The sequence below is a fragment of the Egretta garzetta genome, unplaced genomic scaffold (genome assembly GCF_000687185.1).
Source record: "Egretta garzetta isolate BGI_Z169 unplaced genomic scaffold, ASM68718v1 scaffold14, whole genome shotgun sequence".
NCBI classification, from domain to species: domain Eukaryota; kingdom Metazoa; phylum Chordata; class Aves; order Pelecaniformes; family Ardeidae; genus Egretta; species Egretta garzetta.
This window is the reverse complement of record NW_009259588.1, coordinates 6,017,139-6,034,190: the sequence shown is the minus strand read 5'-3', so window position 1 is coordinate 6,034,190 and position 17,052 is coordinate 6,017,139. Positions and strand designations below refer to the sequence as shown.

The following is a 17,052-nucleotide window of genomic DNA, read 5'->3' as shown; positions in this document are numbered from 1 at the left end:
CCCATTTCAACGAGTTAATTTCATCCTGTGGCTTTTTGCAGGGGTAGATATTGGCATCATTAACATCAGAAAAGGGGCCCCAAAACGGGAAAAGCAGGGAAAAACTTTGATTCAGCTGTAGTACTACACAGAGGCTATTCTATCTTGCACTCAGCAGTTCTTCCCACCTCTTAAATCTCCCAGTAGGCACACACTGATGTAAAGACGCATCCTCCGCTGCATGCCTGGAGGGATGGCCCTCCAGCAGCACTCCCATCCCCTGGGAAGGAATAATGCCACAGTGTTAGTTGCCAGGTTCTCTCCGTGTACTTCATACACGTGCTGTTCACTGTGAGCCTGCACATTCACTTCTCCCTGCCAACACTGATTGAATTACTCTTGTGCTAAACCACCATGAGAGTGAGTTAGCAGCCCAGAGCAGCATATTCCACAGGTGGACTAAATGGTTGCACATATAAGAAATGTTTCCTATTTTACACTTTAAAAAAGATCTTTGGAATTGTGAGATTACAGTTACTAAATGCAAACTTATTTTTATGAAATGGTTTGTGCAATTAAGATTCAAAACGTCAAAGTTTATTCTTGTGTTTTCAATCCAACCCATTGAGATTTTAGTCTCAAATACCAACTGGTTTAACGACAAAATCAATAAAAAGTCTTCTTCCAGTATTTTAAACAAATTATTGTACATCTGCATGTTTTAATATTATTTTGGAATTATAAAAACTAAGCCAGACTGCAAAGCAGCTCAGAGTTTTGGCCAGTGACAGCATTTCATTGCTTTGCTTCCAGCCTAATCAAGTTGCTATGCTGTTTAATGTGCTTACTCTGATCTGGTGAGCATGTGTCCGTGGTGGCAACATGCTCCCTTGGAAGGCTGGTGTGTCAAGAATGTGACTGATGCAGTCACCGGCTCTCAAAGTCCAGTGTACCTATGGATATTGAACTACCAGGCAAGCGTACCTTCCGCCTCGTTAAAAGCTAGGCAAATTAACAGTTGTTTTCTAACATGCCCAAAATTAAGAGCTTGCAAGTTTTTTATTTTGGGGACTCTCCCATTGTAATGGAAAACCCCTGCAGGTATCTACCAGCACAAGCAACCCCTCCTATTAAGACTTCAGAGAGAAAATTGGGATCAAAGGCCCCTGTGCCTACTACCCAAACAAGGTGTTTAAAAAAATAAAAAGCCTGTTTAAGAGCAAACTGCAAGAGGACCAGGGCACTGAGATTTAGAAGTTACTGAAGTTTGGACAAGTGTGCTATAGTGAGATTTTTCCATTTTGGTTTTGCCCAATTTTAATGAATCATCAGATCAGTAAGTCATTGCAGTACTCAAAGAAAACGAACAGTCATGCGTTTTGCCGAAGAGTTGTTAGAAGAGCCTGAAAACTCAATTTGTGAGATCTCAATTAAACCATCTTTATTTAGGAATCCCTGAAATTCTCTAGCATGTAACTCCCAGAGGTCCAGCTTAATTAGAAAATTGATCATGGGAAAACTTCTTAAAATGTAGGCTCCTAATCATAGCCTTCCTGTTATCACCTTTTGCCAAAGATCTATTGCTCACGGGGAGTGGTTTCTCCTTCCCCCTTTAGCCCTGTATTATTCCACTAGCAATATTTTTAACCTGTAAATAATTACGGAGGGTAAAGGTAACTTAAATGCACTGTAACAGAAGCTATTAAGAAAAATTTTATCAGAGGCAGAAAATACAGTAAAAGTGAAAGCCATTGTACAACCACATGGAGATGACACACTCGTATCTATGCACGCTGCTGAAAGATACTAATTATGCCTCTGGCAAAGGGCATATGGGCTCCTTCAAAGAAGCTATTTAAAGATAAGAATGTTGCAGACAAACACTTCAGAGATATCTGTGCTATTCCCTTCCTTCTTGTGTTGGAAATTCTAGGTCACAATGTAATAAAAAAAAAAAAAAAAAAAAAAAAAAAAAAAGAAAAAGAAGGGTTCTAAAATAATAAAAAGCAGGGGAGCCTTGCCAAGTCTGGTCAGTTAGATGTATTCCAGGGTGCTCAGATATTCATCAACAGTTACAGCTTTTTTATTCTTCTCTGCTTACCTTTTAAGAAGCAATTAGTACACTGTATTATCCAATCAAGAGTTCAAAAACCAAACTAATTAAAAATACGTCTAAGGCCCCTAGTATTTTGGAAAATGAAACCAAGGAGGTCATCTTGGTTAAATTATCTCTCTTTGAAATTACAGGATGCTAAAAAAAAAAACAACCCAACAACAAAACAAGTAAATAAAAGCGATTTAATCATTAGATTTTCTGACACATAGCAGAAGGCCATGTAAATGGGACTTTTTTTTTTTAAGTATGGGGCCCTATGCACGTCACGGGCCTTTCTTCCACACTGTTGCATGATAGTACTGCTCCATCATGCTCAGAATTCAGCTGCTGCCGCTTAAAACAACCCAGAGTACTGAAGAGTGAACTTGTAGTGGTAATGGGATTTTTAATTTCTCTGTTTAAACACAGAAGATGAAACTACTTGCTGACATGGTGCAACAATTTAGACTGTGCTTCTGACACTACTGCTGGGTGTGGTGGGACAAGGACAGAGACGTGACCACAGAGCTGTTTTTCCACCAGTCCTGGAAAAGACTTCCTCACTGAAGAAAAGCTTTGATCATGAACACAGGGACTATATCATCAGAGCATTTTGAACTACTAGGACCTAAGAGTGTCCCAACTTAAAAAAAAAAAAAAAAATTACACAAACATAGGGATTTACTGTCCTGGATCTTATCACTACTACACTTATTACTAAAAAGATTTCAAAGCGCTGAACTTTCACCCTGTGAGCATGCTCTTATTTCCATGTAATCAGACATCGCATTTCATCATGAAAGTGCAAACAGCTAGGGCTGGACAGACATATCTGGACAGAAGTCAGAACAACCACATGTCCCACCATGCAAGCAATTTTAAATCCCTCAACACTTCAATAAATAATAGCACACAGGTTCAAAACCAAAACAAACTCCTTCCAAAAAAATCACGACACTTCCCTATGCAGGGTTAAAGTAAGCTGCTGGCTCTTCCCTCTCCAAGCTCACTGGGTACCACCAGAAGAGCAGCACCAAACTAAGCCTGCCAGTGCCCTAGAAGACCACTTGTGGGACCTTTCTGCAGCTGGACATACCAGTGGGCCGCTACATGAACTCCCTGCAAGCATATTAATAACCAGCTTCTACCTTGTTTTTTCCAGTGGACACATCAAAAGAGACAACCACCTGGAGCTAAACGTCCCAAGGGACCAAACGAGCACTATCTCAGGCAGCCAGGACCTCCTGAAGGACACAGCAGTTCAGACGCTGAAGCCAGAGCCATGTTAATACCGATCTCAGCAGCCCCACTCCTTCCCCCTCCAAGCCAGAGCCGCTCTCCTGTTCCTCCACAGAAATGCATCCAAGTAGCAGATGTCCAAGAAGATTTTCTCCCCTGTTCTTACTGGCTCTTTTCAGGCTGTATACAGGGGTGATGGAATACAGGGGTGATGGAGCAATAAGCTCGTGGAGGTGCTGAAACAGCAGGCTGACAGCTTCCCCTTTCTGCTTTTCTTCAGCCCGTTTAAGCAGACCAAGAACATGCCATGTGTGGTACTCAGAGCAGATTTTCCCTTGCGGTTTTTGATATAATTGTAATTGGGATCTTGCCGTCTGAATGCACTTGTTGTCTGAAATATATGAGTACTCCTGCATGCTGAAGAAATTAGGAATGAATTGCAAGTTCTTAATTGACAATACAAAACATCAATTATTCTACAGATGAATAACAAAGAAGAAAATTACAGGTGCAAGAGCTAAACAGCCACTGATTAAAATAAAAAAAACCCCAACAAACCTTCTGAATGAAGCACTGGAATAGGACAAAAGTACCCATGCTTCCCATCTGCATTGTTAAAGCAGAATGCTGAGAGACAGTAGGAAATAAAAATGGAGATAAGGCACATCCCCACACAGGTTGCCTTTCTTTAAGTGCAAGTGCCTTCAAAGCTATAAATAACACATGCTTAGTTAGCAAGCAGTGGAAACAAGTGTGTGAATGCAGCCATGTGTGCTCACACACATACACACACACACCCACACCATCTGAATTTTCCCACCAACAACTGTGGCAGTTGGCCCAGATCACAGCAGTGACACGCTGCCAACAGACTGATCAACCTCACAGCAGACTAAATTAGAAATACATTTCCACAGATTAAATTTCAGAGGACTGTGATGCCACTTTAAACTCCATTAGATTCTGCTCCTCGCAATCCTTTAAACAAACACAAAAGCTAGCAAACCACCCCCCTCTATCCCCTCCACCCACCTGCTTTACCAGAACTCCCAACAGGATGGAGGCTCCATATTGGATCAGAGTCAGGACAGATAAATTAGCAACCAGTCTAAAGCTACCACTAGCCTAAAATCTCACAGAAGAGAAGAAAAAAAACAAATCAAACCATGCTGCATGAAGGTGAGAAAGCTGCAGCAGGAAGCTATGGGTGGTGTTGACCAGTGCTGCTCGCAGATGCAACAGAGACCTCAGAACCAGAGAGGGGAACTCAAACACAAGTTTTGAAGGATTCAATCCACTAGGTAAGACTTCTGCTGACAAGCCCTACCTGTAACAAACACACACCCTTTCAGCAGGTAATGGGACAGAACAACAGCAAGGGACATTGTTCCAGCACATCAAGGATGGAGCAGTGACTAGCTAAGAGGCCGGGGGGTGGTGGTGGGCATCTGCCAAAAGAGAAACATTACCATGAGAGCAAATACGACAAGTGGGAGATTAAACTGGAAAATGCTATCTTCACCACATGACTTGGGACACGGGGCCATGGGAAGGCCCAAGAAAAATGACCACTCAGGTAAGGTTCTCCTTCTTTAGGTCCCCAAGTCTGACATGCAGGCTCACAGACACACAGCAGCGATCCCAGACACACGCCATACAGCTCTAGCCAGGCTCAGGCAGCTGTGACTGTGAGATAATTCGGGTATGTCACTGTACAACTTCAGATGCCTCGTCTGCATTTGGATTGCAGAGTGGAGGAGCTCACCTGTTTTAATTATCACCATGGGAACAATCCGGTTCCTGGGGCAGCTAAGAACACTGGCAACCCCTCCACCCACTGTCAGATGAAAAGCCTCACTCAGATTGAACAATAAAAGGACATTGAGTAGGTAGAGAAGGGGAATTTCCAACCAGATTTCTCCTCTTGCAGGAACAAGTACTCAGGCAAGTTAAGCACTTCTTCAGTTTATAGTCAGACAAAACAAAGGAGGATGGGGAGGACTTAAGAGAGCGAGACAAAAACCCATTCAGGATAACAGAGTGCTAAGCATAAAAGAAATTTCCTTTTGCACTATTACCGGCCTCATTTTATGGTCTTTACAACCATGAACTCGAATGCTCCTGCTGCAGATACAGTCAAATTGCTGAGAGTTGAAATGCACACAATATATTCAAGTGTAGCACCAGTACATTTGTCTAGCTGCTACTCAGTGTGTCGTGCTACAGCTCGTTCTTTGAATGAGACTGTCCCCCTAGGCTGCTGCGCGACTCCTACCTCTAAGACAGAGGAAAGTGAGAAAATCTTCTGTCTTGGGCTTCCTTTTGGAGAGGTCAGAAATCTGAGTGGCGGGAGGGGGTAACAACGGCTCCACTATCTTTATTGGAGTTGTGCTGGGACTGTTTGGCTGGGACTGAGCAAACTTCCTTTGTGCTTGCAGCCTTGGCCTGTGGAAACAAGAGCATATCAGAAGCATGTTAGGCAGAACTTGCAGGAGAGATGTCAGAACATAAAAATTCACCACAAAACAAAACACCACCACCACCATCTGAATCCACCTCCCACCAGTATCATATCCCTACCTGGGTCAATTGCAAAGACAGTATTTTATTTGCTTTACCCTTTGGTATCTTCTGCAACAATTTGGAAAACCAGAAAGGGAACATCTTGACTACAAAATCTGTGACTACTGTTTCATATGTTCTGAGTATTTTCTTGCATATCATACAATTACAGTTTACCATTCATGTATTTGGAAATTAGATCTGTATTTTGCACCATGAAAATGTCTTTTTTTTTTTTTTAAGTGTTAGTGTTCCTTGCTTCTTGTTTTTAATTAATTTACAAATGAGGTTTATTTTAGCCCTATTAAGTTTTTAATTTATTCCAATCTGTGAAAATCTTATTTACATGGTAAAGTATGTACTAATAGATAAGGTATCTATGCTAATGCTCAGTCATTAGATTTTTGTTCCCTTGGCCACAGCCTAGAAGACAGCAAGCAAGGAGGCCTGGGGTTGGGGTTAAGTAGTATTTGTGACAAGTTTGTAAGAATGAAGGACACGCAAGGAGTGAGTTTGTCTCAGTCCTGGTACTGGGCGATGGACTGCCAATCTCTAAGAAGTTTTAGAGCGTGCCCGGGTACAGATGTACGAAATGAACGGGTGCAGGTGGTTTTGGCAGTCAGGCTGCGAATTATTTCAAGCCTATCTGAAGGCTCTGATTAACTGCTAGGTGGCAATGAATATCATTTTCTTTAATACGTCTAGAACGCAAATTGGTATTAGGGAAAGCGCTTTGGGGCAGGACAGATACCCGGAGGGGGTCTCACTGGGAACCTGTCTCGGCTCAGCATTTAAGAACATGCTAATTTCTCACTTAAGCAACTGGGATTCTAATTATGATCTTTATTACAGCTTCAAAAAGGAGAGAAGCTACTGAAAGAACTTAAAACCTCATTGAGAAAGGATGCAATTTTATGTCATTTTCTTCCCTAATAGCAGAGTATTTACATAATGTCAAACTGAAACATGTATCAAATAACACCCAAGGAAAAGCCAGGTCTTGTCACTCCGCAGCAGGCTTGACTGTTATGACTTAAGGAAAGCACAGTTATCGTTCAGTGTGGATGAAACACGTAATTGGCAAACCTCTTCTTTTTCATGGATATTAAACTTAAATAGTTGGGTAAGAAGAAGCTTGTTACTGTATTTTAAACTTCCGCAATTTTGTGGCTAAAATAGAAAAGGAAAAATTGAAAATCCCAGCAGTGTTTGTATATGCATGCACACGTCCCCTAATGTCAACAGAGAACAAAAGTAACAATCAGCAATTTTCTCCCTAAACTCTGCATAAAATTTTCCATGTACTCCCTATGCAACCACCTCCCCAAATAACAGAAAACACCAGCTATTCCTACTGCTTATTTGCATCTCATTAATGGCAAATATAACCTGGTATTGATAATTTTTTTTTATCATGGTGCTTATAATTTGTGAACTGGAACTAAAAGACTATTGAACACATACATTTCCTCGTATTTATTAACAATTGTCTTTCCAAAATGAAGGTCTTGTCTAGATCTGCCTGTATATCCCCAAAATTACTCAGATTGCTTTGCAAAGCCCGTCTGCTTGGAGGAATAGGACTCCCCCCACACAGGATGAATGGGATTTTAATTTCAACCGACCAAATTTCTATCACCAAAACCACACATGTGGCCAGAGAAAAAAAAGCTTTGTGTTGGCTTCTGTTCTGCACAAAAAGTATGCTCTCTAGCCAAAAATCAGACTATAAAGGTTAGCAAGCAACCCTGTCTGCTGCTCTCATCTGCACAGCAATTTTTCCCCATCGTTATGCTTCCTCAGCTGGGCTGTTAAAAACATAACACTATCCATGCACCACATCTCTGAAACTACCTGCTCAAATCTCATGTGATCAAAGATAAGCAGCAGGGAGGACTCCACAACCACCATCACCCCAAAAAGCAAAGGTTAAGTCTGTTTCATGGTTCAAAATTAACCCTTTGCAGCAAGGATCAGCCAGGGCTGTTTGCAGCATTCCTATTATCGGTCCCTAGAGCATTGAAAGAGGATTAGGGAATGACTTGTAAGTTCAGCACAGACATGAAATGAATTAGTGAATTGAAAGTAGTTTTTGTTCGGTCTGTCTTTGAAAATATACTCGATACTAGCCGTCCTTCCCCAGTACAATTCCCCACTTGTCTTGCTTGCCCGCTTCCCGCAGGGCACACGGCCTAGCCTGGCAGCATCACTGGCTCTTCACTACCCACCATGCTCCCGCAGGGGCCCTTCGTTTCAGCCAGGGCAGTGAAACCTGCCAGATCTTCCCTCCGCTCAACTTCAGGCTACGATCACTTCAGGCTACGAACTTCTGCTGTTTCCCCAGGGAGGCTGCGGAGACTTGTTGCTGCACGGTCAGATGTATCTGACATGCTTCTTCTCTCACACCTCTGTTGATGTTTGCTGTACTTCCTCCTGCTTGGTTTGAGCTCACCGGTGCCACAAAACCAGGCCTGCTCCTTATGAAATACCCATTTTTTATTAAAACCCTGAGCAGCTACAGAGTGTAAGCATCACCAATTCAATTTATAAGTGCTAGTAAATGAAGGCACCCTTTTGTGACTGCAGCATCCTTTAGGTTTCTGCAGCAACTACTGTTCTTTTGCATGGATAGGCATGTGCTCCACAGGCTTCTACTTCAATGCCTGAGGGCGAACAGAGTGAGTCCTGAGCAAGAAACAAGCTATTCTGTAGCTACAACACATTGGGATGAGGCATCAAGGTTAGGAAACAAAAGCTAAGCTTTTAAGCAGCCTTTGCTCCAGATCTGTGTAAAGATGACCAGTTTCAAAGGTGGGCCAGCAAAGAAAAAACATACACATTTCAAAACACAGGCAACAACTGAAAACTGTTTCCTTGTGAAGGAGTATATGCATCTTAATAACCTCTTATGTCCCCATGAAAACCTCTAGAAGCATAAAACCAATTATTTCAGCTATGGTTTCACATTACACTTAATCCAATATAAGTGTGAAGCCGCTGCCAAAAAAGGAGGCACCCACCCTCCACTACAGTTAGATCAGATGAAGCATAGCAGCCTGTTGTACTCACTTACACACCACTTCTGAGCAAGGCAGAATAGGTAAGGAAGTGATAAAAGTGCTCAGAAAGACATTTTGTGTGTGTGATGTTGTCTACCTAGACTTTAGTAAAGCCTTTGACACCTTTTCCCACAGCATTCTCCTGGAGAAACTGGCTGTTCATGGCTTGGACAAGCCTACTTTTCACTGGGTAAAAAACTGGCTGGATGGCCAGGCCCAAAGGGTGGTGGTGAATGGAGTTAAATCCAGTTGGTCAGTGCTATTCCCCAGGGCTCAGTATTGGGATTGAGTGCACCCTCACTAAGTTTGCAGATGACACCAAATGGGGCGGGAGTGTCGATCTACTCGAGGGTAGGAAGGCTCTGGAAAGGGATCAGGACAGGCTGGATCGATGGGCCACGGCCAACTGTATGAGGTTCAGCAAGGCCAAGTGCCGGGTCCTGCGCTTGGGTCACAACAACCCCATGCAATGCTACAGGCTTGGGGATGAATAGCTGGAAAGCTGCCTGGTGGAGCAGGACCTGGGGGTGTTGGTCAGCAGCTGGCTCTATATGAGCCAACAGTGTGCCCAGGTGGCCAAGGTGGCCAACAGCATCCTGGCTTGTATCAGAAATAGGGTGGCCAGCAGGACTAGGGAAGTGATCATCCCCCTGTACTTGGCACTAGCAAGGCCGCACCTCGAATACTGTGTTCAGTTTTGGGCCCCTCACTTCAAGAAAGGCACCGAGGTGCTGGAGCATGTCTAGAGGAGAGCAACGAAGCTGGTGAGGGGGTCTGGAGCACAAGTCTTCTGATGAGCAGCTGAGGGAACTGGGGTTGTTCAGCCTGGAAAAAAGGAGGCTGAGGGGAGACCTTATCGCCCTCTACGACTACCTGAAAGGAGGGTGTAGCGAGGTGGGTGTCTGTCTCTTCTCCCAAGTAACAAGCGATAGGATGAGGAAATCACCTCAAGTTGCTCCAGGGGAGGTTTAGATTGGATATTAGGAAAAATTTCTTCACTGAAAGGGTTGTCGAGCACTGGAACAGGCTGTCCAAGGAAGTGGTTGTGTCCCCATCCCTGGATGTATTAAAAAGATGAGTAGACAAGGTGCTTAGGGACATGGTTTAGTGGTGGATTTGGCAGTGTTAGGTTAACGGTTGGACTTGATGATCTTAAGGGACTTTTGCAACCTTAATGATTCTGTGATTCTATAAACACATAATGCCACAAGTGTGGCTTTGTTCTTTGCTTGTTAATGTAATGATTTCTGCTGGAACGACCTGTTTAGTGTGCATTTGGCAACAGGAGACAGATTGGCATGAGTGGCAAAAAGAACAACAAAAATCCTGTTTGTGTCCTCAAAATAAATTGCTCACTCTGTCTTCATCAAAAGGGTATAAACTACGTAAGACTTGCAAATATGCAAACAGAAAAAACTTCACAAGAAGGAAAAGGATGAGAGAAGAACTCAAAATAATACCACATCTAAACATCATGCAAACACCCAACATGCAGCCAGAAATATCCAGACTATTTAAAAATAAATAGTAATTCACCTTCTCTCAACAGAATGTTATTTTCCTTCTGCTGCTTTGAGAGACTTTAAACACCTACCTATAGACACAAAGCTCAAAAAAGCCTCAGCCCGAGGAGCCCTCACCTCCTCTTGGTACACTTCTCTTCTACTGAACTGTTTAGGTCGAGACAGAAAATTACAGCCAGAGACTAGGACTCCACAAGAAGCGTATCCCTAGTGTACAAACTCAGACTAGACTACAAAACATTTCTCTCCAACACAAAATATACTTTTTGAAGTTTTTCTAGCTGGAATTTATTTTTAGTTGAATATTTTAAGCAAATTGCATTCTTTACAGTCAAAACACTGCAGTTTGTGTTAGCTAAAAATACTTCAGAAATGTCTTTTAAAATACAATATCCTAGCACCATTCCTTCAGCTTGTAGAAAAGGACATGTTTAGGAAGAAAACACCTACTAAGCAAAGGCAGCCTTCTCTTTGCAAAGCAAAGCTCAGGCTACTAACACTAGTCTGTGTTAAATTTAGTAAACATTAATACTCTAGATAACAGAGCATGCAGTGTTAGCTATGAACTAAGTATTAAATTATCAGTATGTGAGATTTAGTTGTACATCGGTACAAAAATCTGTTTTCAGTTTATTACTCTAACTTCTAAGCAAAGCAAAGCATAAGTACTATAAAGCATACACAAAGAACAACATGCACAACTTAAATTGATTGTATATATGTATTTGTACGAATCTATTTAGAGTAAATTCTGGGGTTGAGACGCTGTCCTCACACCTAAGCATCTCAACTGGGAAAAGATTTGCAAAACACACTATCTTTTTCACATATTCTCTAATCTCCAGGAATCTGCAGGTTTTCACAAAACTTCCTGCTTTCTATACAGCACAACATTTGCTTGTTGCTTGGTCTCACCACCTTTCACTTACTCCTTGAACTTCACTTTTGCCTTCGTTGCTTCCTGCCTTCCTATAGCCTGTGTTTATGTCCTTTTTCTTTATAACAGCACCACTACAATTAGATTTCCAAACCATATAGGAACCATAGCTTAAGTAGCTGCTTGAATATTACAGTTTCATGATTAATTCCCATTTCCCTTCTCAATGCAGTATGTTTTTCACTTTCTGAGCAGCCTGCAAGCTGAAGTGAAGGAATATATGCCTCTGTCTTTCTAAAAGCAGCATCGGTATCTGGCTACTTTGCTTTTGTCGCTTCTCCTCCTGAGAAACTGCAACGTAATTATTTGTAGATATTTATCACATTAAAATTGCTACTACTAACTAGTGGTGATGAGCTGGTATTAGTTTTCACCAAACACTGCATAAATAGCAAGGAATACAGACTCACTTACTGCCTGATCTAAGGCTAGCTGTCGAGGAACCATCCTCTATCAAAACACATCTTTAAATGGGAAGAATTTGGGTTTCTTGTTATTGCTCAGTTAGGCTCAGTTAAATCTCTTTCAATATTATGCCTCCCAATCTGGGCAGCAGAAATTCCGTGTACCATATATTTACGTTTTTCCATTCAGGGGTTTGTCCTCACACGGATACAGCTGAGCGAAGTTCTGTGGGACCTTTCCCATATTGCTGTCTCAACCTGACCATCCCATACAGCTACACACAGTCACAGCCGAGCATTACAGCTGTCCTTCCATCAGCCACTAGGACCCATTACGGGGAAGGCTCTGGCATGGATGGATGGGCACTTGTACCTCACCGATTCTCGCTCTTGTGCTGACCATTCTGTGTTAATATCATTACAGTTTCCCCTCTGCTGTGTATCTGGGTTATTTATTTCCTCACTATGACACTTTCCTGGCTTGGCAAAATAGTTACCTCTGAGTTTTACTTGTCTCTAGCCCAACCTAGATCGGTTTGAAGCACACTATCTTTTGTTCTCATCAGAGCCAATACATAATTTACACATTTGGTTTAATTGCACTGTACAACGTGACACTTGGTCTAGCACACAACATGCCTGCATGCAAAGATTCATTTGTGTGTGCAGCTTTGTTTACTAAGGTAAACTTTTCTGAAAGTGATAGTCTGTAGGTATGTTCTGCCTTCATTCTAAAACAAAACAAAACAAACCCCACCAACAAAAAAGTAATTTAGGCTGTAATAGCCAGGCGCCTGCTGCAGATCAGATGATTATCAAGTGTATAATTTCCAGCTCAAACAAAATCAACCACGTCACAGGCACTTCTAGGCAAGCCCAAGGTGAGTATGCAAAACTTGGTGCTGGAGGTATCATTCTTCACGGAACAACCGGGAAATCCTTATCACTATTGCACGCGCCAGCAGGAAGCATGGCTAAGTTACATTTCACCCTTTCACTCCTGAGAACAAGCCCAAGACATTCGCTCCAAATAGTAACCTTCTAGAGGATCACCAGTTCATGAGAACAGTGCTGCAGAATTCAAACCAGCAGGTTTTCTACATCAACACTGGCAAAACTTAAATGAAACATATTTTTTTTTCCCCAACTGTGAGGGGAAGGAAAGGAATTGCCCTCAGAATATAAGATGATCTTGTTGGCTCTCCCTGGAGAACACTTGAGTGCAAGTGTTAGCTCTGGTAGTATTAGGCAGCGTTTCTATCTGTATGTATTCATATACCAGTGCAACCACTGTGTCCCAAGTTAGAACATCAGGTGAATAAACAGCATCACACCAAAGAAGGAGTTCTTTGCATTTCCTCTCCCACATCTCCCTAAGCTTCTGGGGTAGTATTTTCTGCCTGTATCAGTGATGTCTGTTGCCCATTTCAACAACGTGCCAACTTGGTCGCTACTGCCAGTAGGTTTTGCAGTAGTGGAAATGGAGATTCAATCACCACCTGTGCTTCCACACCTGTTTGTACCAGGAAGGAACTAGAGGGTAAGAGACTAGAGGGTTCGTGGAGAACAGGAGAGGTGCCTGACGACTGGAAGATAGCCAATGTCACTCCAGTCTTCAAAAAGGGCAAGAAGGAGGACCCAGGGAACTACAGGCCGGTTAGTCTCACCTCTGTCCCTGGAAAGGTGATGGAACAACTCATTCTAAGTGTCCTCTCCAAGCAAGTGGACGACAAAAAGATCATCAGGAGTACCCAGCACGGATTCACCAAGGGGAAATCATGCCTGACCAATCTGATAGCCTTCTATGATGGCATGACCGGCTGGGTAGACAAAGGGAGAGCGGTGGATGTTGTCTACCTTGACTTCAGCAAGGCTTTTGATACTGTTTCCCATAACATCCTCATAAGGAAGCTCACGAAGTATGGGTTGGATGAGTGGACAGTGAGGTGGATTCGGAACTGGCTGAATGACAGGGCCCAGAGAGTTCTGATCGGCGGGGCAGAGTTGGGCAAAGAGGAACTTGATGAAGTTCAACAAGAGCAAGTGTCGAGTGCTGCACCTGGGGAGGTCGAACCCCATGCACCAATACAGGCTGGGGGATGACCTGCTAGATAGCAGCTCTGCTGAGAGGGACCTGGGAGTCCTGGTGGACAATAAGCTGACCATGAGCCAGCAATGTGCCCTTGTTGCCAAGAAGGCCAATGGTATCCTGGGCTGTATTAAGAGGAGTGTGGCCAGCAGGTCGAGGGAGGTTCTCCTCCCCCTCTACTCTGCCCTGGTGAGACCCCACCTGGAGTACTGTGTCCAGTTCTGGGCTCCCCAGTTCAAGAAAGACGAAGAACTCCTGGAAAGAGTCCAGAGGAGAGCTACTAGAATGATAAAGGGACTGGAGCATCTCCCCTACGAGGAAAGGCTGAGAGAGTTGGGCTTGTTCAGCCTGAAGAAGAGAAGACTGAGAGGGGATCTCATCAATGCATACAAGTATCTTAAGGGCGGAAGTCAAGAGGACAGAAGCAGTCTGTTTGCAGTGGTGTCCAGCGACAGGACTAGGGGCAATGGATGCAAACTGAAACACGAGAGGTTTCAGTTGAATATGAGGAAGAACTTCTTCACTCTGAGGGTGACAGAGCATTGGAACAGGCTGCCCAGGGAGGTTGTGGAGTCTCCTTCTCTGGAGATACTCAAAGCCCGCCTGGATGAAGTCCTGTGTAGCATGCTCTAGGTGAGCCTGCTTTAGCAGGGGGGTTGGACTAGATGATCTCCTGAGGTCCCTTCCAACCCTTACGATTCTGTGATTCTGTGATTCTGGTCACTCCCACCCATGCAGACACCAGCGCAAAGCATGTGGTCACTCCAAGACGTGACTCCTTCAAAATGATTTGTGAGATCATGTAATCCAAGACAGAACCCAGACCTGTATTACTAGGTAAGAGTATAATTCTTAATCCTGTCATCTGATTAGAAGAATCTGGGTTAATTTTCAGTAAATAAAACATTCCAGTAAGGTTGAATGCAACAATTTTCAGAAGTTATTTTTACTGAGCCCTCTATTCACTCAATCTTTTCTACCTTCTGTGGTCCAAAAAATTATAATTGGGCCTAAATTAATAACACAATTTTAAAGCAGCCTTAAATTCTCAAGTGAACAAATAAAAGTAAAATACTAAGCCTATCTCCATTCAGTCCTTGATTGTTGAGCCGAACAGGGCACATTTCCATAAATGACACTTCTTGCTCTAAGACTTTAGCCACAATGAATGGACACACATTTTCCTTTGGGTTTTTTTGTTTGTGTTTGTTTTAAATGGGAAACGGTTTCTGAGATCCTCCTCTCCTGCAAACAATGGAAAGGTGCTTGGGAATGACATTTAATGAATGATATCTGAGCTAACTCATATGCTTAATGACTAGTTCAAAGTACAGCTGGCAACTTAAACTTGTTTGCTAAAAACTGCTCAAATTATCATTATTTCTGGAATCACCTATTTCTCCTAACAATGCTCACTGATCAAGTTATTTGCAGTCTCCAAAACCGCCACAATTCACGCAGTTTAGCAGAGATACTTACACCCACTAAGTGAAATGGCTGGCTGTTAAAGCAACATACAAGACAGCCTTGGGCAAAGTGGGAATTCTTAAAAGCTGCTGGACACTGTTTACCACCCCTCAGGAGAAATTGGACAACTCCACACACCATATATGAGCATCGTATATATTCCACTTTGCATATACAAGCAGCCACAATGACATAGGGACGCAGACCTTGCCTGCTAGACTGAGGCCCATGCTAGACGGTATAGAAGAATTTGTAGAACACTAACACAGCATTCAGGTTTCAGCTATGGATCCAGGCAGTGCAGGTGTCTCAGTGGTCCAGATAACCTTGAGAGCGATGAATCACACTGGGTAATTAAGACCCTGGGTTTTTGTCCTGAAGCATCCACGGTAGCCAGGGAATTTTGACGCTACCCTGACATAGCAGTAGGATATCCCAGTGTGAACTTGAGACCCCTCCATAGAGCTCAGAATATACAGAAGCAAAGAGGAACAAGAAGCAACCCAAAAAACCAAAAGCGTAATTAGTCAAGCTTGCAGCCCTTGTCCAGGAGCATGGGTCTCCTCTCATCCTACTGCTGCAACATTAGTTGGACCTGATGTAAGAACAGTCCATGCTTATTGTATGCAATTTGTAACACTGGAGCCCTGTACACAGGGCTGCAAGCTCTCTTGTCACCGTCAAACCAAAACAGGACCCCGAGTTACCAAGGCACAACTCCAGCACAATACAATTACAAAACCACATGTCTACTTTCAAGCACCTTCACAATGGGATGCTTCCAGCCCAGCCTCCAGCAGCTGGAGAAAGGCTGATACAGATTTAAGTACATTAATTCTCAACAAATACTCAAGCACTTCCACCCATCCCACGTGCTGATGGCTGTTGCAAGTACAGGAGCGTTTATCAGCTGCTGCCCAGGGAGAAGGAGCAGTGGGAACACAACCACATCAGGATATGGCAGCTGAATGAAGCTCTCAAGAAGCTGTTTTCCTACAATTAGGCCTTTGTCATGAGATCACACTATAGCAACTGCCCTACAGGCTGTCCATATATCCAGGTCCAAAGGCCTATTTCCTCTCCAAGTGTATGATCTGGACAATCTATTTCAGCAAGACAAGGGGTCTTTTAAATCCACTTTCTCCAGGGTGGTCCACCTGAGATTGGACAGAAACTTTTTCTCCTCCATACAGGGATGTGGTGAGCTGTACATGGCAATAGATGGCAGGAGAGATCCTTCTGAATACTGGAGACAGGTGGTGCCACCCTTCCTTTGTCCTGTCTTAAAAATTCCCATCTTGGAGTAGCTTCCCTTCTAGTCTAAGAACACGAGCGCAGGTACTTTTAACCTTTGACTGCTATGGGCTGTACTCCAGCTGTGTGTACACTGCAACCACATTGCAGGTTGCCTAAAGCCACCCAGGCTAAGCCTTCGAATTTATCAGTCCACATGGGAATCTAACAACCACACTGCAGACATTTCACTGTGGGTCCTACAAACGCTCCCTCCCAAGGTCCTGGTTATTGCTGACACCCTTGCCACCACAGCCAACAGCATTCAACTGGGCCAACTCAGATATGCTCACACAAGCTACAAATGTGCTTAGTAATGCAAAAGCATCCCCACTGAGAAGGAACAAGAAAGAGGAATGTATTGCAGCAGTCCATTCTGGAGGGGACTGGGTCCTGGATACCTCT

The 17,052-nt window shown here is 43.3% G+C and overlaps 1 protein-coding gene across 1 annotated transcript in view; it reads right to left on the bottom strand.

Annotated features, from left to right (window-relative positions):
• Positions 1–17,052, bottom strand: part of JARID2 (jumonji and AT-rich interaction domain containing 2) — a 229,731-nt gene that overhangs the window by 61,058 nt on the left and 151,621 nt on the right. The window contains exon 4 of the mRNA XM_009637944.2: positions 5,589–5,758. Coding sequence (XP_009636239.1) covers positions 5,589–5,758 — 170 coding nt within the window. The remainder of the gene's footprint in view (positions 1–5,588; positions 5,759–17,052) is intronic.